The sequence below is a fragment of the Berghia stephanieae genome, chromosome 1 (assembly GCF_034508935.2).
Source record: "Berghia stephanieae isolate SIO BIC M18660-M18661 chromosome 1, UCSD_Bste_1.3, whole genome shotgun sequence".
Lineage (NCBI taxonomy): Eukaryota > Metazoa > Mollusca > Gastropoda > Nudibranchia > Aeolidiidae > Berghia > Berghia stephanieae.
Window position 1 is genome coordinate 107,825,452 of NC_088360.1, and position 23,972 is coordinate 107,849,423.

General features: G+C 34.5%; 1 protein-coding gene across 2 annotated transcripts in view; it reads left to right on the forward strand.

Annotated features, from left to right (window-relative positions):
* LOC144962685 (uncharacterized) overlaps positions 1-23,972 on the forward strand; it is a 63,930-nt gene that overhangs the window by 3,457 nt on the left and 36,501 nt on the right. For both annotated transcript variants that reach the window (XM_078895823.1, XM_078895824.1), the window contains exons 6-24: positions 240-337; positions 1,307-1,570; positions 2,030-2,212; positions 3,206-3,992; positions 4,972-5,306; positions 6,580-6,752; positions 7,165-7,239; positions 8,039-8,256; positions 8,865-9,036; positions 10,256-10,481; positions 11,958-12,040; positions 15,568-15,794; positions 16,488-16,655; positions 16,879-17,085; positions 17,696-17,812; positions 18,181-18,315; positions 19,917-20,060; positions 20,347-20,897; positions 22,201-22,504. In XM_078895823.1, the coding sequence (XP_078751949.1) occupies positions 240-337; positions 1,307-1,570; positions 2,030-2,212; positions 3,206-3,992; positions 4,972-5,306; positions 6,580-6,752; positions 7,165-7,239; positions 8,039-8,256; positions 8,865-9,036; positions 10,256-10,481; positions 11,958-12,040; positions 15,568-15,794; positions 16,488-16,655; positions 16,879-17,085; positions 17,696-17,812; positions 18,181-18,315; positions 19,917-20,060; positions 20,347-20,897; positions 22,201-22,504 (4,467 nt within the window). The remainder of the gene's footprint in view (positions 1-239; positions 338-1,306; positions 1,571-2,029; positions 2,213-3,205; positions 3,993-4,971; positions 5,307-6,579; positions 6,753-7,164; positions 7,240-8,038; positions 8,257-8,864; positions 9,037-10,255; positions 10,482-11,957; positions 12,041-15,567; positions 15,795-16,487; positions 16,656-16,878; positions 17,086-17,695; positions 17,813-18,180; positions 18,316-19,916; positions 20,061-20,346; positions 20,898-22,200; positions 22,505-23,972) is intronic.

Consider the following 23,972-nt stretch of genomic DNA (forward strand, 5'->3'; position numbering starts at 1 on the left):
CAATTATAATTACACTGAATTTTCTTCTGACTGAAAGGTTTTCTATTGTATAAAAACACTTGATATTTGAAATTAATGTATTCTTAGGCTTGTGTGTGAATATGAAACTTTATTTTCATCTCAGATATTTGGATTTTCATTTGACTGAAAGGTTTTCTATTTCATAAAAACACTTAATATTTGAAATTAACACTATTCTTAGGCTTGTGTGTGAATGTGAAATCTTATTTTTATTTCAGATACTCGGAGATTCATGTCAGCTTAGCATTGTCTTCAATCATAAGAGCAACTTAAATGTTGTGTCTCTCTTCTTACATTTCAATGGCTCGTCAAACAGGTTGGTATTCCGACTGATTCATCCAATCAGGGTGGTTTTTGGGTTTTTTTTGTTTTTTTTTTTGGAAAGGGGGTGGGATGGGGAAGGGGGGAGGGGGTGTTGAGTGAAAGGATTTGAAATTGAAATATCAAAAAAAGTTTGAGTAAGAAACAATTAGATTTTTCTTTGCGATGAGAAATTCATTTGTTTGATATGCTATGATAAGGAACCCCCCCCCCCCCCCCCCCCCCTCGAAAGAAAAGAAGAAAAAAAGTTGTCAATTTAGTACATAAAACTGTAGAGGCATTAGATTTAGTGAGAAAAAACATTCTAGTATGGTGCAAATTTTACATCAAAATACACATGTTGGATATGGTACATGTTTGTTTATTGGCGTCAACAAGATTAAGGATATTCTTACTACTCCCAGCAAAAGAAATGGTGGCAATATGTTGATTCGTTTTTCTATACTTTTAATTTTGTAACCAACCATTCACCTAACCCCCCCCCCCCCCCCCCCCTCCTCCCAAAAACAAAAAAAAAACAACTGTACGACAATGCAGAACTATCTTTTTTAAATTATATTTTTATATGTTGTTATATAAACCAGGAATATCAAATATACTGATTTCCCCGTGAACGCTATTAAAATTAAAGGATCATTATGCATCTAGTTCATACTCTGTGTTATTTGATTTATAATTTGTTTTGATTGTTCATTTCATTTTACAAAGCAAGTGGATAAAGTATGTAATACCTTGTGTGTAATGTAAAATATACATGCACTGCAAAGTAAGTTTTATTTTTGTTCATAGTTACGGCAGTTTGTGTATGATTTATAATGTATTAAAATATAAACAATTTTCATGGTTTGTTCCATGATTACAGACAAGATAGAGAACTGCAGATTTATCACCTTTTTCCACCCATATATTTTTTCGACCATTTCAATTCACTACTTCCCATCTACTCTTTCTTCTCCACAACAAGTCCCGAGAATACCTTCAAAATATCAGCAGAATGGACTTGTCTCCAGTACCCCATTAAGAACATCAATTCGGGATGTGAGGCTATGTCAATGAAGGGTGCTTACCTATCTCAGTACACTCACGATGGTCAAGTCTTAGCGATTGCTGTTAATCAGAAATCTCCTCTCTTGACCAACATCCTCTATGTGTCTGCCTTGACTGAGACTGTTTTGGTGTCTGACCTCAGAGGATGCGGCTTGAGAGAACCAGACAAGAAAAGAGGAAAGTAAGTAAAAACTTGTCAATCCTTCTTTATGTAGATTGTATCCTCATTTTTAAAAATCGTCTGAAAAGGTTTGTATGGTAAAGTTTCAGACAAAGCTTAAAGTAAGTTACAAAGGAACAATCATGCCAAAAAAATCAGCCTACCCTGACTCGGGGGGGGGAGGGATCAAACCTCAAAAAATTAATCCTTCAGAGCCATAAGGCCCATGGAGCCGCATTTTATTCCAGTTTCTATAGCATGAAAATGACATTAGCAATGGCTTGCTACCTTTTGGTTAGGATGCTGGTCTATCAAAGTAATTTTCCTTTTTTTTCCTTTATTTTCTTCTTTTTTTGACTGACACATGTCGTACACAGCGCTACTTATGACTTAGATTACTCTAGCTTATTTTTATATGGTATACAATAGCTTGTCATATTGTCAATCTCAATGGGACCATTTCCACCTTGTTCCTTTCAGACAATACTGGATTAGTGACATGTCCTGGACAAGTGACAATTTATTCTTGGCAATAATCCTGCGGAACGGGTCTGCTGGGTTGTTGTCACGCCTTGGGGAACCTCTTGTGTTAGTTTCCAAGGGATGTTCTGTTGAAATGGGCCCGTCCTATTTCCTACCCTTCAGTCCACTAATCTCCATACAGTAAGTTTATATTTTGTTCTACTTTTGTACTTTTATTGTTACAATTAAATTATAGTGTATTTCATATTGGAATATTTGTTGTCAATAAGAACGTAGTCATTTTACTATGTTTTAACTTTTATAAAAATGACAATTATCGACATTATGCATGACATACAGCAACCAACTACTTGTATTTTTGTCCACCTCTGTTTTGTGTTGTTGAATGGTTACTATATACAATTTACCACTCAAATAGTTTATGGATGAGCAAATAGGTAATGATAATTTTTTTAAAGAATGCTATTGCAGTGGTTTGTTCTGAATGAAATAGTATAGACATAGGGTTAAATATTTAGGGTGTTTGTTCCACTGAGTTTGTGTTGTCTAGGTTCTGTTGTGGATCATGTGCTACAAAGGAAGCACTCAGATACCTTGTCTTGTCATTAAGTCGCAACTCCATGCTTCGAAGATAATCGCCATTGTGAGTGTGGTGAGAACAAATATGATCATGCTTTGTAATGTTTTTTAGTTAAGCATTTTATTTATCTTTTTCTTTATTTGTTAAATGATTTATTTATGATTTTAATTCATACACACCTATGTGTAGATGTCTATTAGAATTTACTTGAGTGTTTCTTTTTTTAGCAGCACTCCCATTCTGTGAGACTAGGATATGGTCTCAGGCAGGTTGTCCTAAAACTAATCCCCTTTAATATCCCCAGGCATCAGTAAATTCAAAAGAGTGTTTTGGGCATGGCATTAAGCTACTGTAAATCTTTTGAATAAGTATGACGTTCACAGTGCCGGAAACCTTCTAATATTTAATTTGATTTATTTCATATGACATACTATATTAATATAGGATTATATAGATACTATATAATTATGAGTTTTTTTATAATGCATATTATTTAATTTTAAAAAAAACAACCCAAAAACAATTTTTATGTTGAAGAATTAGGAATGTTATATTTTGACTGGGCTGTTCATTTCTTCAATTTTCTTCCTCAGATCAGACAGACCAAAGTCAGAAAGGAGTGACTTCAATCCATCAATCAATTCTGATCTTGATCCCTTGAGGCAGTTATTTTCTGTCAGCACACATCCTACATTGCCAATCGTTCTTTTCTCCGATGGATACATGGTCACCATCACCCAGCTCCCCAGTGAATTTAGCCCCATGATTTTCATGCGAGATTTGGTTCTTGAGTCTTCATCTCATTTGAAGCAAGTGGCTGAGAGCCAGAGACTGGATCTGACGTTGGCCAATGCTTACAACCTACCTGCCGGGGATTTAGAAGGCGTCAAGATATCACCCCATGGATCAGCACAAAGAAATGTCCCTCACACTAAAGTCAACACGCAATCACAGTACACTTTTGAAGAGGCAACTTTAAGCCTGAACGACACGATAGACAGTGAAGTTAGTTTTGCCTTGGGAGATGAGAGTGTCTCCGCTGCGCGTCCAGGTGCTATACACAATGTAAACTCTGGGAAAGTGATCTTTGGAGAAGCCGATAATCTCTTAGTCACAGAGGGATCTTTTTTGAATGAACCAAACTCCACAATGAAAGCTTTGCAGTTAGCAAGACATAACTTGTTTAATGTTTGGAAGCTCGCAGCTAGTACTACTGAGCTCTGGTCGGCAAATTTTGATAAGATAATCAGTCACACTGTGCACAATATGGTCAAGTTGTTTTCTCTCATCTTAGATTGTCCACAAATCAAAGATTTGCTTGATGAAGCTCTAGGTGGGAGTAATAAGCCATCACCTGTACAAACTGCAAGTTTATTTAAGGTAGGTTGCGAAAGCAGATAATAATTATTGTGGTTATTTAGTTTCTATACTCAGCTATGAATTTAAATACACCATGCTACAAGTACCATAACAGTAGGACTGTGCTTTACAATTTAACTTAACGCAGTGTAATTAAGACAAATACTCAGACATTATTTCTGAACAAAGACAACTCTGTTTGAAATCTGATAGAGTGGGAGAATTAAGTGAAAATGAAATCTGATAGAGTGATAGAATTAAGTGAAAAAATCATTTTTCAAGAGCCCTCCCCCAAGTTGCTAAGAGCACAGTTCTAACTCGATACCAAAAGATTAACAAGTGCAGTAATTTAAAAAATAAAAATTTGATCAATGGGCTTTGTTTAGTCCACACCCAACAAAATACTACAACAAAATTGTTTATATTTATAAAGGGCAACCATTAATTTACTTTATCTTTTGATCTGAACAAGTGTGTATGAAAGGTGCCAGACAAAGCAAGAAAAAAAAATAGAAGAAAAAAACCATCCCAAAAGATCAGTCTACCTCGACTGGGGATCGAACCTCAGAACTTCTGATTACCGGTCAGACGTGCTACCATTACTGATTTTTTGGGATGGTTTTTTTCTTTTATCTTTCTTTCGTGCTTTGTCTAGCACCTTTCATACACACTTGTTTGGATATTTATCTTGCACTGGTGCCTGCTCCTTAATTTCTTAATTTTATATTTATCTTTTGAGAATTTCAAAATAGATATAACATCTTTATAATAGCGATATATGAGATTTAATTTCTTTTTTTAAGCTGTTATATTAATTCTTGCTCAATGTTCTCACGATGTTCCGCACAAAACCATGCAGCTTGCTACTTGGGAAATTACATATTATTTTTCTTAAAATTTTTTAATTTATTGTTTTCAAATAAGCACAAGACGTATTGAAACCTTGAAGTTGAAATATAACAACATTCTTAATTCACACATTGTTATTCTATCTTTGCAGGTGATTTCAATGTATCGCCAACTGTTAGACCTACTACAATTTGACTGTCAACAAAGACACTTACTGGCAGCTGTGATCCAACTCTGCCACAAATCTCTAATGACCATACTAGGCAGTGTCGGTCTAGTCAACTCGGATCCACGACTGAAAACTTTGACGGGATGCTTCACATTGCTAAAATTTACTGAAAAGAGTCTTCAAACTACGTACGTGGGTCTTCCAAAGAATTTGCTCAACAAAGGCCTTACTCCACGGTTTACTGTCGGGGAGGGAGACTACCAGATGCAGATTGGAGGAGGGGAAGGGTTGCATGATGACGCACAATTAGCTAAAAGGTGTGGAGATTTTTTAAGTCATTAATTTTATATGTAAAGTAAAATAAAGGGAGTAAAAATGACTCTTATAAAAGATACAAAACAAAGTAAATTGCGTTTCGTTCCTTGGCCAGGTAAACAATGTAATATAACATATTTCCTTTTCTTGTTTACCTTACGGACAAAATGTCGTTTACTTTGTTTTGTATCTATTATAAGTCATTTTTACTCCCTTTATTGTACTATACATTTTATTGACACTCATTTAGGCAGCTCTAGATTTTGGTATTAATTTTATATACTTTTAAAATGCTTTCCTCCTTCTTTTTCCCGATAAGTTTGAAATATTTTGAGAGCATATTCATGAAAATGTTAAATATAAGATGAAAGAAAGAAATGTGTTTTTATTCTTGTTTTTTTTTTGTTTTTTGTTTGTTTTTTTTTGGCAATTTTATCTTTATGAGGTATCAGTTGTAATGAGTCTTTAGCATTTTCCTGGTCTCATGTACAATATTTCATAAGAATACTTGCTCGGGTTTTAGTGATCCTTTTCACCTGTATGGTGATTGCCATATGATTATTCACATATATATTTTACTTCTCTCTTACAATTCATCAAGATAATTCTTTAACATGTTTAATAATAATAATGCTGCTGCTGAAGATGATAATGATGATGATAATAAATAATAATAATAATAATAATAATAATAATAATATAATAATAATAATAATAATAATAATAATGAATAATAAATAATAATAATGATAATAATAATAATAATATAATAATAATAATAATAATAATAATAATAATAATAATAATAATAATAATAATAATATAATAATAATAATGATAATAATAATAATAATAATAATAATAATAATAATAATAATAATAATAATATTAATAAATCTTTATTGACCATAAATATGGCAATTAGTCATTTAGTTACACATACACATTATAACAATAAAATATGCAAAGAGGAAATACATCATACAGATATTTCTCTTCTTAATGCGCTCTCTCTCTCTCTCTCTCTCTCTCTCTCTCTCTCTCTCTCTCTCTCTCTCTCTCTCTCTCTCTCTCTCTCTCTCTCTCTCTCTCTCTCTCCTCTCTCTCTCTCTCTCTCTCTCTCTCTCTTCTCTCTCTCTCTCTCTCTCTCTCTCTCTCTCTCTCTCTCTTCTCTCTCTCTCTCTCTCTCTCTCTCTCTCTCTCTCTCTCTCTCTCTCTCTCTACCTCTCACTCTTTCTTCCATGCACTCATTCCCAATTCTGTTTTCATCATCAGACTGACCTCTACTTGGACACTGTTATACAAAGCTGTTGCCCAGTTTTTGTCCAAGAATGATGCTGAGACATCAGACCTGAGACAGGGACAGGCCTTGCTTTCGGCTATACAGCAATGTCTCCTAGAATTGGATGCCAATGTGCCTCAGATGAATATTCAAAAGGTGGCTCAAGGTATGTTTTTTTTTCCTTATGTTTTTTTTTTCATTCTTATTATCTCATTAAATTTTTTTTTTTTTGTGTGTACCTGGTCGGGTGTAATTAGTTTAGTTTTATAGTATTTCATTTTGAGGTCTTCCAATGTTATTTTATTGTGAGTTTTTTTAATTTTTAAAATATATTTATTTATTAATTGTTTATTTTTTTTTGGTGGTACCAGCTTAGTTAGTTTTCAAAAAAATGTAATTTCATTCCGAAGCCTTCTCATTGTCTTTTTAAATTAAAAAAAAAATTGTTTCAAATTAATGCAATATATGCTTTACAGTACTATTTTCATTTTAACCCCCCCCCCCCCCCCCCAAATAAAAAATTAAAAAAATTGAAGCATTTTGTCTATATTTTTTTTAATCAATCAATTTATTTACAGGAGACAAATTGAGTTTAGATGGCAAGCATACGTTAGCAATGAATGCTTGGAAGAATCAACTTCAGAAATATCAAGGTAATTTTTTGAATTATCTTTGAATAAGACTGAGTTACTTACAGCCATATTGAGATATTCTAGTGTTTTGGACAAGCCAGTGGTAATCAATTTTTAACTTTCCCTTATTATGTTTTACAATTTATTCATTTACATAGTCATCATTTCAATGACATTAATATATACATTCGTATTATGTATATTACTTATTAATTGAAAATCTCAATTGTATGAAAGTGGGCCCAACAAATGAATGTTGTTTGAGAAAATTTTACTACAATTCTCGACTCTGATACTTAAGTTTGTTAGATATTTAATAATTTGAAATTGCGATATGAACTGTAAATGGTCAAATTAACAATGAATATTGGTTATATAGGGGCTGAAGTGGCTGAGTAGTTAAGGCATTGCACTGTGATCCAGAAGGTCTCAGGTTCGGGCCCTGCTTCAGGTGCTTTCGGTTTTTTCTTGGGCAAGATTATTAACCCCAAATTTGCTCTATTGGACAACTTGGGTGATTCCTGTTGGCATCAGACATTTTGTTTCATGAATTATCTATATTCCTTCGTGGATATCTTATGATGTCATGGTGAAAGGGCATAGAGATTGGTTATATAACATAGAAAAATGTTATCGGTGCATGGAAAGTATAAAGCGCATTTCAAGTATTCTAAAGCTGATTAGCTTTTAAACGTTACGTTACAATAGAAATACGTTACAAAGTATATTTATGAAAGTACTTGATGTGAAATAAATACTATTTTAGCCAATCACAAAAAAAGGGAGTGAAATGTTTTATGTTTACAACACTTATTTTCAGAAAAGGGTAGCGCAAAGAATGCAGCCCGTCTGTTTCATTCCTTACTGTACACGTACATCTTGAGGAATGATTTGACGTCTGCCGTCTCTTTCATCGACAATCTGATTGTCAAGGCCAGTTTTGATATCGATAGTGACATTGACCCTGACCTGAAAGCACATAGAGCTGACCTGCAACCATCCCTTATGACATTTGTATCAAACACGCTGAGGACTCAGGTATATAATATATAACATATAACATTATATTAATTATAATTCCTTTTTCTATCCATTCTATGGATGATCATTGGAAAAACTGGATGCTGTACTCAATCTTAAAAAAATTACATCTGTGGCCTGCTAAATTTACTTTATGCCTATCACTGAAGAATTAAAATTGTGGGCAGCAGTTGATTTTTTTTCTTTTTGTATCTTTTTTTTTTTTTTTTTGTGGGACTTAATCTCTTACATATGAATTTCATACTCGCCATAAAATTCATAATCTTATTAAGTTTTATTTAAATTTTATTTTTAAACATTTTTTCCCCCTTTGATATTAAAAAAAAAAACAACAATAAACTGCACATCATTGAACAATAAGCAGGCTTAAATTTATCTTTATCAAACAATAAAAGGCAACGTAAATATTATATTTGTATAAATTTCATTCAATTTGGAGAGCTAATTTCAAGTTTATAAAAATGAAAAATAATGATAAAAATACCAAACAATTGACTTTGGCATTATTATTAATTTAAAGAAATGTTACATTTTTATTTATTTATTTTCTCACCATACCCCCCCCCCCTTTCCCCTAATCTCCCACTCCCCCCACTCTTCTCCAGGCATTCCAAGAACCAGACATGGTGCCATGCATCAGAGACCGAGCTATCCGCCAAGTGGTTCAGTCTATATCCAGATTCATGGCTGCTTACTTCAGCAACCAGACATTATTCATCTTCCCACCACACAACCCAACTCCGTTACCAGCCGTTCATTTTGAAACTTCCATCATCAGTAAGAATTTATTCTTAAATTAAAGCAGCGTGTAAACTAGTGGGGGCAGCGTGGCTCCGTGGTACCGTCTTTGCTTCTTACCCGAAAGGTACTGAGTTCAATCACCCGCCGCTGCGTTGTGTGGCCTTGTGCAAGTCATCTCACCCTAGCTCACTTTGCGGCGCTGCTCTGCGGCTGACGCTTGGGTTATTCCAGTCTTCCTTTGGAATAGACCCTAAAGACAAATTTCCCTTTGGGGATGAATAAAAGGAATTTTATTTATTTATTTTATTTATTAATATCTAGCTGTAATGATTATTTCACTTAAAAAATTTCTTTTGGTTTAACTTTTGATTTATTCCAAATTAGTAATGGTTATTATTCCTTTATATCAATTTCAGTTCCAAAACGCTTTCTTTATTATTTTCTTTTTTCTTCTTTTTTTTTATCGTCTTGTTTTGTTTTATTCATTTGTCTATTTGTTTGACTTTTTTTTTGTGTGTGCAAATTCTAAAGGTCATAAATTGTCTTTGATATTTTTAAAATATTTTTTTCATCATAGCATATTAATTTTTTTTTTTTTTATGCAATCTCACTGGTAAAGTTCATAAATTAAGTTGGATGCAAAATTTATTTGATTTCTAATCAGATCAGCGATATTCATTTTGGTTCATCCACCTCACATATATTGTGTTACTGTTCTAGTGATAATTTTGCATCCCCTTCTTTGATTTGCTTTTTTTTTTCACTCATCATAAACAGTCAAAATAATTGATTCAGTGTATGTCTTACAGGATTAAAAAAAAAAAATTGATTTAATTGCATTGATTGGGATTTTCTATCAAGTTGCACAATAATACAAACCTATATTTATTGCAGCTATGTGGTCTAGTGGTATGACACTCGCTTTCGGATCGGAAGGTCCTGGGTTTGAGCTTCACTTAGCACATAGTTGAGTCCTTGGAGAAGGCTCTTTACTCACATTCTCTCACTGTACTCAGGTGTAAAATGAGTACCTGGCTGTTAACAGCGTTGTCTCTGTCCGAAAAAATTGTAACATCGCCTATCAGGCGTTGTCCCATCCTAAATGTTAAATGTTGCTGTTGGCCAGGGACCCCTTGTAAAGCGCTTTGAGCACATTTAGTGGATATTGCGCTATATAAAAGCTCTATTTTTTAATTTTTACATTTATTTTTTTGTATCTATTTCATTTTGTTTTGTTCAAATCCAATTTTCTCAGACAGCCGCATTATCCCAAAGTATCATGAAGATTTGGCTGCAATCATTCGCCACCAGAAACTGGGCACCATCTGGACAGTGGAAAGGACGCTGGAGTATCTGTTACTGAGTGGTCTGGTGTGCGAGGCCACTTGGTTTGCTGACCGAATGGGGGATTGGAAGGCTGCTTACCAGCTTTCCGTGTCTCACACATTGCACAAGAAACTGGCTGCTCCTCTTTACATCGGGTAAAGATCATTATTTTCTTATATATAAGATGATGGTGATGATGATGTTGTTGTTGTTGATGCCGTTTTCTCAATGACTATGATGTTACTAGTGTGCATCTGTGTGAGTGTTTCTATGTCAATATTGTATTGTTATAAATGTGTAACCAAATGACAAGTGCCCCTTTTTTGAGGACAATAAAGATTTATTGTTATTATTATTATAACACGCCCCTAAGAGTTTATACATACATCTGTTTTATTGTCATTTTAAAGATTTTTTTCTTTGATGCTAACCTTTTACTTCCAAACCGATTATACTAGCCTCAATAGATTTCAATTGTCTCTTGAAATAAATGGTTTCTTTTTTTTTTTTCTTTTTTTTTATCTTGAATTATTATGTTTTTAAAATTTACAGATGAAAATGCTTAGTCTCTTATTTTTATTGGAAATTGATAAGTTGTATGTGGTCTTTCAATGCCATTTGGCCCATAGAGCCGGAGTTTATCCAAGTGTCTATAGTATAAAAAGGGGCTAAAGCAAATTACTTACTACCCTTTGGATATGACACTAGTCTATTGCAAAGTACTTTTCACCAGATTTATCAGGCCCAGCTCTCCAATCTCTGCTGGAAATGGAAAGAGGCTGGGGGGGGGGGGGGGGGGGGGGGTGTTCAGAAAAAAAATCTTTGACTTCACCCAGGAATTGATCTCAGCCCTTTGCTTGTGAAGTGAGTGGTATACCAACTGAGCTATCGGGATCCTTGTCAATATGTTGTAAACAATCAATTTTCAATTTTAAGGATACATTAAACAATAAGAATTAGTATTTGTGGCTATGTGGTGTTGTGGTATGACACTCGCTTTTGGATCGGAAGCTCCTGGGTTCTTGTCCTAAATGTTAAATGTTGCTGTTCGACAGGGACCCTTTGTAAAGCACTTTGAGCACGTTTAATGGATATTGCTCTATATAAAAGCTCAATTTTTAGTTTTTTAAAATGATATTTACATAGATTGGATCTTCAATTTGGTAAAAATATAAACAGTGAATAGTATCAATGTACCATTACTTGGTCATCACTTTATATCCTTTTATTACCTATTCACCTTAGTGATTATTGGGACAGCGTGTCTCAGCGGTATGGGACCGAGTTCGACTACCCGCCTCGTTGCGTGGTCTTGATTGAGCAAGTCACCTTATTCCAGTCTTCCCTTGGAATAGACCCTAAAGACAAATTTCCCCTTAGGGATGAATAAAGGAAATTTATTATTTATTTATTATTATTATTATTTTTATTATTATTATTATTGCGTGGTCTTGATTGAGCATGTCACCTTGCCCTAGCTCACTTTGCAGCACTGCACTGCGACTGGCGCCTGGGTTATTATTATTATTTATTATTATTATTATTATTATTATATTATTATTATTATTATTATTATTATTATTATTATTATTATTGTTGTTGTTATTATTCTGTAAACAATTTACCTATAGGCAAAAGAAACCCCTGTCACTGTCTGACTGGCTGACCCCCGAGGCCATCATGAAACGGAAGCTTGATAGACTTATCAAAGACGGTAATGTTATATTCTATTATAAAGGACATATTTGTATCCAGAGCTAGTTTTATTACATACTTAAACGTGATCCAAAGCTGTTTGCAAGATATTTTATAATAATCCTTGATGTCATTTATATGCAAGTGAATTGATGTATATTCATCATAACCAACGAAAGAATGATATTAGAGAGGCTTTAGATGGGAGCATTATGTATTGTTTCCATCTGAAGCCTCTCTATTTTCATTCTTTTGTTAGTATTCTCACGATGCCAGGCTTCAGGCAGCCCACACTGCTTTCTATATTCATCATTTATCATATATTTTTAAAAAATAGTTTTCTCTTTGTGTGTGTGGGTTTAAAAAAAATTTTTGTTTTGTTTTGTTTTTTTTTGTTTTTGTTTTTTGTTTATTATTTGGAAGTAAGGGGGGGGGGGGGGGGGGGGGAGGAGGTTAGTCCTTATTTGTGTAAAAGAGAAAAACAAAATGATGGCAACATTCAATTTTAGGCTGGTACAGATTTTTTCATGAACATTCAGATTTAGAAAAAACAAAATGGTATTATGATTTGAACTATGTGATAGGTTTACTCAATGTTGCAATGCTGTCTCTCGTAGAAATCATTTATCTTAGTTATTGTTCATGGCAATTCTTAGTAATATCAATAGCAATGTTGTCTTTAGGAAAAAGACAGTATGTTTCCTTGTAATATGTAGCCATATACTGTCTTTTTCCTTAAGAGCACAGAATTGTTCAATAGTTTAGTAAAAATATAAAAGATACAAAACAAAGTAAACGACGTTTCTGCCTTTGGCCTTCTTCAGGTAAACAAAAAAAAGGAAATAAGGTATATTACATTGGAATTATAGTTAAAACATTATAGGTAAAAATATGTGTGTTTGTGTGTGTGTGTTTATGCGCGCAAGTGCAAGGGAAGGAGAGAGAGAGAGAGAGAGAGAGGGGGGGGGGAATGGAGAGAGAGAGAGAGAGAGAGAGAGAGAGAGAGAGAGAGAGAGAGAGAGAGAGAGAAGGACAGGCAGGTTCTAAAACATAATCTACTTTTCCTTGGGACTCAAATCAGTTCGAGAGAGAGAGAGAGAGAGAGAGAGAGAGAGAGAGAGAGAGAGAGAGAGAGAGAGAGAGAGAGAGAGTGACAATGAGATAAAGTAATGAGATGAAATGTAAACCAAGATCAAAACTATATTATAAATATAGCATAAGATAGGGGGAGAGGAAGGGGGGGGGGGGGATTTTTTAATACATCATATGAGCCAAGGTCAAAAGGTGCCAATTTTTTTTCTCAAAATAAAAGTGACATAATAGTCCATTCATGTTTCTATATGTGTAGCAAAAACCCTGTACTTCATGAATCAAAGGCCCTTTAGATAACTTTAAGGTCTAACGCAGCATAATATCGTCAACAATACCTATAGGTTGCTGGTGTCACCTGTGACCGGTGACACCAAAATGAGACAAAAAACTCAATAACCAAATGATTTTTGTTGAGTATCAAACTTTATTTAGTAAGTTATAGACAAAAAGACACAATCAACAACAATCATAGTACAATAATATTACCAACTATTGGAGAAAATGTTGCTTTTTGGTGTCATCGGTCACAAGCAACATAGAATGCAAATATATTATTTCATAAAAATGTTTGTGCATTAACAACAACAACAATATTGCATATGCTTATTACCAGCTATGTTCAGAAACTTTTGGAATAAAATGTTGGGAAATAATGTGACCAAAGCATATCTTATTTAGCGACATTGTGTCACTTGTGACATTAGACCGATGACACCATTACTTATGTCACAAGCAATGCCAAATTGCAATTTCGACAATATATCATTAATTTCAGTCAAACCAGTGTAATAACCAAAGTTAAATATGGAATTTAATAATATTTCAGAAACCAAAGACTTCAAAAATAGAAATATACATGGAGATTAGAGCATCTGAATGTGACTTGTGACATAAGACCGGTGACACCATTACTTATGTCACAAGCAACACCAAATCACACTTTCGTCCATAATATATCATTATTTTCAGTCAAAAAAGCACAATAACCTACTCTAAAATGAAATTCAATAATATTGTAAGAAACTAAATACTTTCAAATTGGAAATATACTTAGAAATTAGTAATACCATTGTTGCTATTACTTTGGTCAATATCGGCACTAGAACGCAATTTTGCCTCAATAAATCAAGAATAGCAACTGAACACATGTAATATAGCCTGTTAAAATGTAATTCAATGACATTTCAAGCTTTGAAGAACATGAAAACAGAAATACATTAGAAACTTCAAACTTAAGTGTCACCTGTGACATTTTAACCAATGACACCAATGGTCACAAAAAGTACCAGAAGTCATACAAACACTAGATAAATATCAGCCATGGTAATGAATTCATGTAACCATACCGTAACATCCGCCCTACTGCTCAAATCTGCTAGTTTGTAGTAATTTAGTGTGTTAATAGTAAATCAAATCAAATTTCTTGACAACCCTTCTTTTATCTGAATTCGTCAAAAGCTTGAGTTTTGTCTTTTTCTTGATTGATACAACCCTGAAACATAAAAAATTAGAAGTACAAGGAAATAATTAACTGTGTCAAAATCACAGTCTTATGTGAGATGTCATAATATCATATTTGTAAATAGAATAACAGCTGAAAACAATTTTTTTTGGTGGCACTTTGTAATATCCAATATCAAGTGTTGCTTGTGACAATGTAAAATAGCGATGACACCAAAGTTCAACTTACCTTTTCTGCCTGGAGCCACGCTGGAAAGGCAAATGAAAGTGCTGCACTTCAAAGACTGGTTAGAAGGGTGGATCAAAATTGCGAATCGCCATTTAACGAAACAAACTTCCACGTGTTCACGCATGCCGTGTTGCTTGTGACAAATGACACCAAAACCAATAAACCTCAATATCGGCAAACGGTATACATTTACTCCAAGATTTGAATTCAGATAGTAAATCTATGCTTTTTTCTCATAATAAAACATTTTATAAACATTAAACATGAGCTTTAAAGTTTCGTGTCGAGTCTTAGTATTGTGCTGTGTTTGATGACACCAAAGGTCACAAGCAACACCAACTTTTTAAGAACTCTATTTGAAACTTAATCAGATATGTAATATCCTGCAATTGTGTTTAAAAGTAAATTTTGACTTTATACTATTAGTCAAATTTCAATCACGTGAGCTAAAACATCACATTTAATTTCTACATGATTTCTAAAAAGGTGATGCGTTGACCTCGTTTTAAGCACATGCCAAACAGCATTCAAATTTGACTTTCAAGTTGTTTATTTCATGTTCTGTTGAACAGAGTATGTTGAGCTATCTCATTTTATCTCTTCTTCATATTATCAATTGATTACAAGCATTAACCCAATGAAAACAGCCCATAATTAAGTAAAAATCAAATTTTCTTAACACTGGTATCAGGCGGGCACCTTTTGACCTTGGCTCATATACAAATTATTGTAAATGGTTATTGTTATATATATATTTTTTACAGACATTGACTTGAATGGAAGCAGCTCTGACCTGACTCATCTGGCTGGCGTCCTTGAAGACATTTCATTGGCTGGCGTGATGGGCTTTGTCGAAATAGGGGCGTGGCTTATGCAGGCTCTTATCACCCGCCTCAAATCTGTGGTCAAACAGTTCCCTCCCCTTGTCACCAAGGATTTTTATCTGCCGGCTCCGCCTTGTTACTGTCCTCAGCTGTCAAAGACAGATAAGGTATTTCTGAAGTGTGTTTAAGCTTTTAGCTTGAGGAATAAATTGATAGACAGTAATTCAATAAGTCTATTTTTCTGACTCTTTGAATAGCAGGTTTTAATCTTACATTTGCTCAAAATTTTAAAAAATTAATTATCATGTGTATCCTCACTACTCTCTCATAACATTGTCATCATCTTGGAAAGTTGGAACTTGCTGGAATAAAACGTAATGTTACAAATTGCTATTTATTCTTAGAATTTTGTGTAAGAGTAATATTGAAATGACTGTCCTGTGGCATCACGTTCATTACATACAACAATATTTTTGATCCTCATACATACATAGAATATTTATGGTTATAAATACATGATGATCAGTTCTCACTACCTTTACATTTTGAGGTTCTTATTATAAAGATAGCCTTTATGAGTAAATGAAGCAAATGAAACCACAATTGTTGAGTGTTTTGGAAAATTATATTTTTAAAACCTTTTAACTTTTCATTTTATGACAGAATGAGAATTAGCAATTGAGAAATTAAAGCAATCTAATACAAAATTTTAAAAAGATAATAAAAGGTATTTTTGCAACCGGTAAAAATTAGATAAGAAATTGAATTGAGATCATTGAATTGAATATTCATTAAGTAAAATTTAACCCATCCTACTTCTACAAAGGTTAAGGATTAATCATGTGTTCATTCATTTCTAGTTACGCTACTCCTTGGAGGCTGACGAGGAAATGAAATTGAGGGAGAAGGCATCGTCCATCATCCAATTGTTGATCTGTGTGATGAATGCCACTCATCTCTCCATCCCCGTGGTCACTTGGTATGTCCAGACTCTTAATGGTGTCCAAAGAAAGGCCACTCAATTCAAGGTATAAAGCTCATTAACATTTCCATTGTTTGTTTTTTTTTGGGTTTTTTTTTGCTGTTGGCTTAAAAAGGGTTTTGAGCCCGAAACATTCCGTGTTTGGTATTTTGTTCTTTTTGTATGTTGTTTTATTCATTTTTGTTAATTACTCTTTACAGTCCAAAGCTTCTAGCAGCTTTGTATCACTTTGAATTCAGTTACCGATGATCACTTCTGTACAATTTCAGGCCACGACAGAGCCCCCATGCTTGGATCTGCCTGATGTGTTGTACCAGTATCTCCATTTGGACTCTGACTTTTTCGATGCACCAGACGACGAGTCAGTCATTAGTGTACAGGCTTGTTTCCGTGACCTTTGCTCTCTCGTCTGGCTGCTCCATGCAAGGGATAAGTTATCCATGAGTCTCAGATCCAGGGAGAAGTTTTTAAATCTGGTGAGTATTTGTTTTCTGTCTTATAATATTAATAATTTAAAATCACATTAAGCCAAAACACTTCCTAAAACATTAAATACTGAATGAAATTAAATGTCATATAGGGTTATCTTATAACAATGTAAATCATTTATGTCATGCCTATAGAAACAGCTTTAGACGCCTGTTCTATACAACATCAATGCCATAATTACATGTCATTCAAAAAAAAACATTTGTACAAAGAAAAAATAAACCAGTTTTAGTCGATCAAATATTTTCTAAAAGAACAGGTCTTAATTTTTATTTTAACAGTCGCTTCTGTACTGAATTTTCTTTTAAAAATTTGAAGAGTTCCAAAAATAAAGGGGACAGCATGAGGAAAAGACTTATCAGAAAATATTTTGAAGCCATTTTTTTCCGGGGTGGGGAGGGGGGGGGGGAGTTATTGGGAGACTATCACTAGATCTTAAAGTTCTAGAAGGAGATATAATGATATAGGGTTGCATAATTTTGCATTCAACATAAGCCAGGTGATACTTTAAAAAGAAAATTTAAATAACCATCAAACAATTTTTTTAATCACAAAATGTATTGATGAAATAGTTTAAGCTTCATCTTGTTTCCATAGGGACTGGATGTTGAAAATGGTGAACAGTGGTTGCGTGAATGCTTCTCAACTCTCCAGTGGGCTGTCCATCTCATTGCATTCAGTAGATTCCTGTCTGATGAATCAAACATTTACAAGGTAAGACATAGGAAGAGAAAATGTTTATTTATTTACTGTTAAAAGAAAAAAAAAATGTTAAATGAGCTTTTATATAACCTTGCATTTTTTGCTAATAAAGATTTTTTTTGTCTTGATTTGCAGATAAAGATTAACTTAAAATTCTACTATTTTAAAATGTTACTTTAGGCACGTCGGGACAAAATTTATGTAAGTTATAGGGGGAAAAATGATGTAATACAACTGTTGCTGCTTGAATTTAGATGAAATAAATAACAATAGTCAAATAAAATTCTTCTATTCTATTCTATTCTATTTGATTTTATCCCTCAAGTTTTGGACCTTGACCTTGAAGTCACATGCTTTATCATTTATTTATTTTCCATCAGGTTGTGTTGTCCCTCTTACTGGAGTTGCCCTATACGGAAGATACGGCCGATATTCTGGCAGAGCATCTCTACGATGTTGAAAATTTACACCCTGAAGTACAGGAGAGAATGGAGAGGATGCTAGCCTCTTGGCAGGTGGGATAAATCAAGAGTTATTTTGTTTTGTTTTGGTACTCATCATGCCATTCTGATAACTCAGTTGATAGAGCACTCGCTTCATATGCAATAGGGCTGAGATCGATTCCCAGGTGAATTTGAGATTTTTTGTTGTTGTTATATCACCTAACAGGCGTCATGTCACGTCCAAATGTTAAGTGTTGCTGTTGGGCAGGGACTCCTTGTAAAGCGCTTTGAGCACTTTCAGTGGATAATGCACTATGTACAAGTTCAAGTTAAAAAGTTATCTAACAGCCCCCACCTTATTCCCCACTGGTGTTCACATCCCGAAATTCCTGGGTTCACTCTTCACTGGTGATCACATAATAATAATAATGATAATAATAATAATAATAATAATAATAATAATAATAATAATAATAATAATAATAATAATAATAATAATAATAATAATAATAATGATAATAATGATAAAAATAATAATACTTTATTGCATCCCAAAAAGGATTTTTTTTGTACAGACGTGTTATAATTTACACAATAAAATAAAAAGACAATGTAAATATGATGTACATATAAACAAGGATTAGTTTCACAACCAGAGCTGTGCTTTATATGAATAATTTTAACACTGTAAAATAGTTAAAACTGTCACTATAAATTGGTCCTATAGTCAGTTCACATTTGTGACTACATTTCATGTTCTCGAGTTCATTCCCCACTAATGTCCACATCCCTGGGTCTTTCAATTTCCTCCCTGATAAAATTGACCTCCCATTATTCGGTTATTGGGGTCCCGATATCTCAGTTGGTAGAGCATTCGCTTCACACGCAAAGGGACTGAGATCGATTCCGGGTATAGTCGAGATTTTTTTTCCAACCCCTCTGTCCAGCCAGCAGTAAATTTGTAGCTGGGTCTATCAGATCTGGTGGAAAGTCCTTTGCGATAGACTGGCGTCCTATCCAAAGGATAGCAAGTAACTGCTATTGTCCATTTCATGCTATAGAAACTGGGATAAACTCCAGCTCCATGGGCCTTACTGCTCTGAAGGACTAATATTATTTGGGTATAATCCCCTAAGGTGTCGATCTCCCAAGGTCTCTGGTTCAATCTTCACTGGTGCTCACCAATCAAAGTCCCAGGATCAAGTCTATCATAGTATTTACTATTGTGCCAATTTCTAGGCTCTCCAAAAACTGGGATTCATGCTTCCCATTCTTTCTTAAACGATTACTTAAATGTGAGCATTTTTATTTAGCACAATATCCACTAAATGTGCTCAAAGCACTTCACAAAGGTTCCCTGACCAACACCAATACATAACAGGTAGAACGAGACACAACACCTATTAGGCGATATTGCTTTTTTTTTTTTCGACAGAGACAATGCTGCTAATGACCAGGTACTCATTTTACACCTAAGTATGGTGAGAGAATGTGAGTAAAGAGCCTTTTCCAAGGACTCAACTATGCGCTGAGCAAGGCTCGAACCCAGGACTTTCAGATCCGAAAGCGAGTGTTGTACCAATAGACCACATAGCCGCATTAAAATCTCTTTCACCACTCTAAAGGACTTTTGAATTTTTTTCAATAATTTTTTTTTTTTTTAATATCTCTAGGGTGTAATCTTGGTTCCTGAAGCTGATGGGAAATCGGTAGGGGACAGCCTAAACATGGACGAAGAAGGTCGTAAATCTGTGACTTTCCTGGGAGCCAGTCCAAGGGGAAAAAGCTTGAGTGTGTATTTCCACAAACAGTGTATGGTAAGGATTTGATATATCTGGCTCACTGTCTTATAACAGATTATGTCGGATTGGATCAGAAATTGGAAATTAAGTTTTAGATCTAGTGTAGCATTTGCCACAAAAATTACTCCATTACTAAATCATTTTGAAAAACTAACAACAAAATTGGTTTTTCTCAATTTCCTAGGAAAACTGACTTTTGGCACAGCCTCAAATTTGGATTTACTTGTATTGTATTCATTGGCTTTTTGGGTCTGTTTTCTGCTTATTGAAAAAAATACTGACTTTTTGTTTTTATTTACAGCTGATTGAAAAAGTTTTAAAGAAAAAAGCAAAGTGCTTTGGAGCATTTGAAGAATATGTATTTGCTGACAAAGATGAACAACCCAGCAAACTTCACATTGGCTCAAGGCCATTCGAAACAAAGCTATCCTATGTCGAATTTCTGGACACATTTATCTCAGTTAGTTTCAGCAAGGTTCATGACGTCATGGCTGGAAAAGACCGCACGGCAGCGTTACCTTTCTTGCGGGGATTTGCTAAGGAAATTGTGGACAGAGAGATGACCTACTTTGTAGACAGAGTGAGGAAAGCCCAACCTGGTCGGCACGGATTGTCTGTTTTGTCAGGGGCTTCCCAGCAAGCTTTAGCTAGGGCTAATAGTCAAGACCGTGGTGGGCCTGTTGGAATTCAAAGCCGAGATACACATGTTCCTGGACGAACTTCTGGCAGGGTAAATAGACCTCTTGAAGTTGAAGTAAGCCAAGTCGCCAATAAGAACAGGCCTGTTGGGCTCTTCCGTGGCTACAGTATGTTCGATGTGCCTCCTGAGAGGTCTCATGCAACAGTCAGGAGGTGAAGATTATTATTATTATTATTATTATTATTATTATTATTATTATTTATTATTATTATTATTATTATTATTATTATTATTATTATTATTATTATTATTGTGCTTTACAGAGGATTATCTTATAGGCTGTTAAAGAAATAATGTAGATAGAAAACTGTGTACATATATGGCACTTATTAATGTCACCAAGTCATTGATCACCAATTGGAAGGAAGTTAGTGGTGGTATTACGAAAAACTGGAGGTGCCTAAATGAGTCAATAAAATGGAGAGAAAGAGAAAAGGAGTAAATGTGACTCATAAATAAGGGAACAACACAAAACAAAAGGTGTTTGAAACTTTGGCCTTTTTCAAGTAAGCACGAAATATATATGTTTCGGTTTTTGGCCTTTTTTCAAGTAAACACGAAATATATATATTTATATATATATATTTCGTGTTTACTTGAAAAAGGCCAAAGGTCGAAACACCGCTTATGTGTTGTTCCTTTATTTATGAGTCACATTTACTCCCTTTATCTTTCTCTCCATAGTGGTGGTATTGTTGGGCGCATATTTGAGTCCTTGGAAAAGATTCTTTACTTACATTTTCAAATTATACTCAGGTGTAAAATGAGTATCTGACCTTCAATAATTTTTTTTCTGAAAAAAAAAATTGTAACATCACCAAACATGCGTCATGTCTTGTTCTTTATGTCAAGAGTTTTTGTTGGCTTGGGACTGCTTGTAAAGCACTTTGAGTAAGTTTAGTGGTTATAAATGCTCATATTTGTTTTAGGTGGGGATGGGGGGGGGGGGGGTTGTATTTTGATACCACATTGATACAATGGGTCAAATATCTGTTGTAAAGTTGTACTGCTAAACAACACATAAACTTTTATGATAAGCATTTGAATATATGTGTCAGTACATGAAATGATCAGTCGGAAGGTGGAAATTTTTGATTTGCATTAAAAAAAAAAAATTCTGAAAGAAAAGGCTCCCCAGAGAATTTTAATCTTTATTTGAAGTAAATCGTATGATTTTTCATGAAGTTATGGTCAGATGTATGGGAGAGGTATCCAGCAACTCTTCTCAAATTTCATACTTTTTCATGTTGACTAGCTGTAAAAAATACTTAGAAGTGAAGTTAAGCTTTGATATTTCCCGAAGATGTACAAAAAGGGTTGATTTAATCATTTATGACTCATTTTTGATCAAAATTGACCTTCTAACTAAACTTGGCAATATCTCAGTTCCAACCTTTTCACCATTCTGACTGATTATGTCATTCACTATAACATATTTTATTTTCAATTTCACAGATATGAAAGTGAATCAGGCTTAAATGCAATCGATGACATCAGTGACCTTTCCCAGTTCGAAGGTCAAGGTCCTTCATCCCAGAATAAGAACATCACCGGTATGGCATCTCGGTTTGCCCAGTCAGAAGATTCGCTGTACACTGTCCAGGGAGCTGCTGAACAAGAGAAGACTTCCTGGTCTCTGGTGGTGAATTTTGGAAAGAAGTACACAGCCCTGCAGCAACTGATTGAGTGGCTCGAAGTCTGGGGAAACAAAAGTCATTCCCTTGGTATAGGCTCTCAGGAAGAAATATTGGACATCGCGGTAAGACTCAGACTTATAATATGTGCGGCTATGTGGTCTGTGGTATGACACTCACTTTCGGATCGGAAGGTCCTGGGTTCGAGCCTAGTTGAGTCCTGGAAAAAGGCTCTTTACTCACATTCTCTCACTTCACTCAGGTGTAAAACGAGTACCTGGCCTTAAACAGCTTTGTCTCTGTCAGAAAAAACTAAATGCAATATCGCCTAGCAGGCGTCATGTCTTGTCCTACACGTTAAGTATTGCTGTTGGCCAGGGGCCCCTTGTAAAGCGCCTTGAGCATGTTTAGTGGATATTGCGCTTTATAAAAGTTCAATTAAGAAATATCTGATGTCGTCTTAAAGCCAATGTTTCATTATCCTCACATATACATTATATATTATTTGAGCTAACATAAACTGATGCTTGTATAGAAGTTTAAATTTTCGCCCCACCTCTTGTTTTTAGTCATTCCGTTCTTACTTACTTACTTACTTATCCGAACCAGCGACCACCTGAGCTCTAGCCTTTTGTTCTTGTGCCATCACGTAGAAGTTAGATGTCTTTTGTAGTTGTTCCAGGTGACTATACAGTGTGTTACTGATGCTTGGATTTGGGGGAGGAATGTGCATCTCAGGTCTTGAATTACAAAAGAGACATCCCCTTCCTGCCCCTTATGTCAACACCCCAATGAAACAGTAACACCTGGGTGGGGTTCCTGACCTCCCATAGTGAGCAGGGGGGTTCTTACTGTGTCTTCTACCCCCCTATATCTGTTTTCCAACTTGCTTTCTGTCTTGGTCTTGGAATGAGATTATTTAGTTTTGTCCAGGCCCTGGTCGGATGCCTTTGCTGAGAGGGAAACAGTCAAATGTATAGTTCGTTTTGGAAGATGATATTTTTTTCCTTTAAATCATCTCTCGGGTATGACTATTATATTTTGTTTACATATTTTATGTTTTGTAAACATTTGAATGTATTCCTCTTAGTAGGGGCCTGTGGTTGTGTCTGGATGAGACTTGTAGGTGATCTCAAACTAAGTATATTGATGGTATGCTCTTGGAATCTACATCTGTTCCCTATTTGAACCAACTCCCCGTTGTCTTACCTTTTCTTGGGTGCTTTAATTGTAATTCTAGAACTTTTTACTATCCCATTTTCTTCCTTTTTGCTGGCGCTGATATGACCTTAATGGGTTGCAAGCGACATAAAACCCTTAAAAACAAAATACAAAACAAACAGTAACACACCACTTGCTTGAATGTCAACCTCTTAAAATCATTCCATTCAATATTTCTGGTTCTTGACTTTATTTTTACCTGTGAATTTTTCTCACTGTTTTTGTAATTTATTTGAACATTGAAGATATTTGTAATCCTTCTGCTTGATATGCGCTGTTTTGAAGTAAAAAGAAGTTATTTTGTTGTCAAATATATCTTCCCTAATTTGAGCATATCATGAAAAAAAGTGTGTTTTTATTATGATTTTTTTT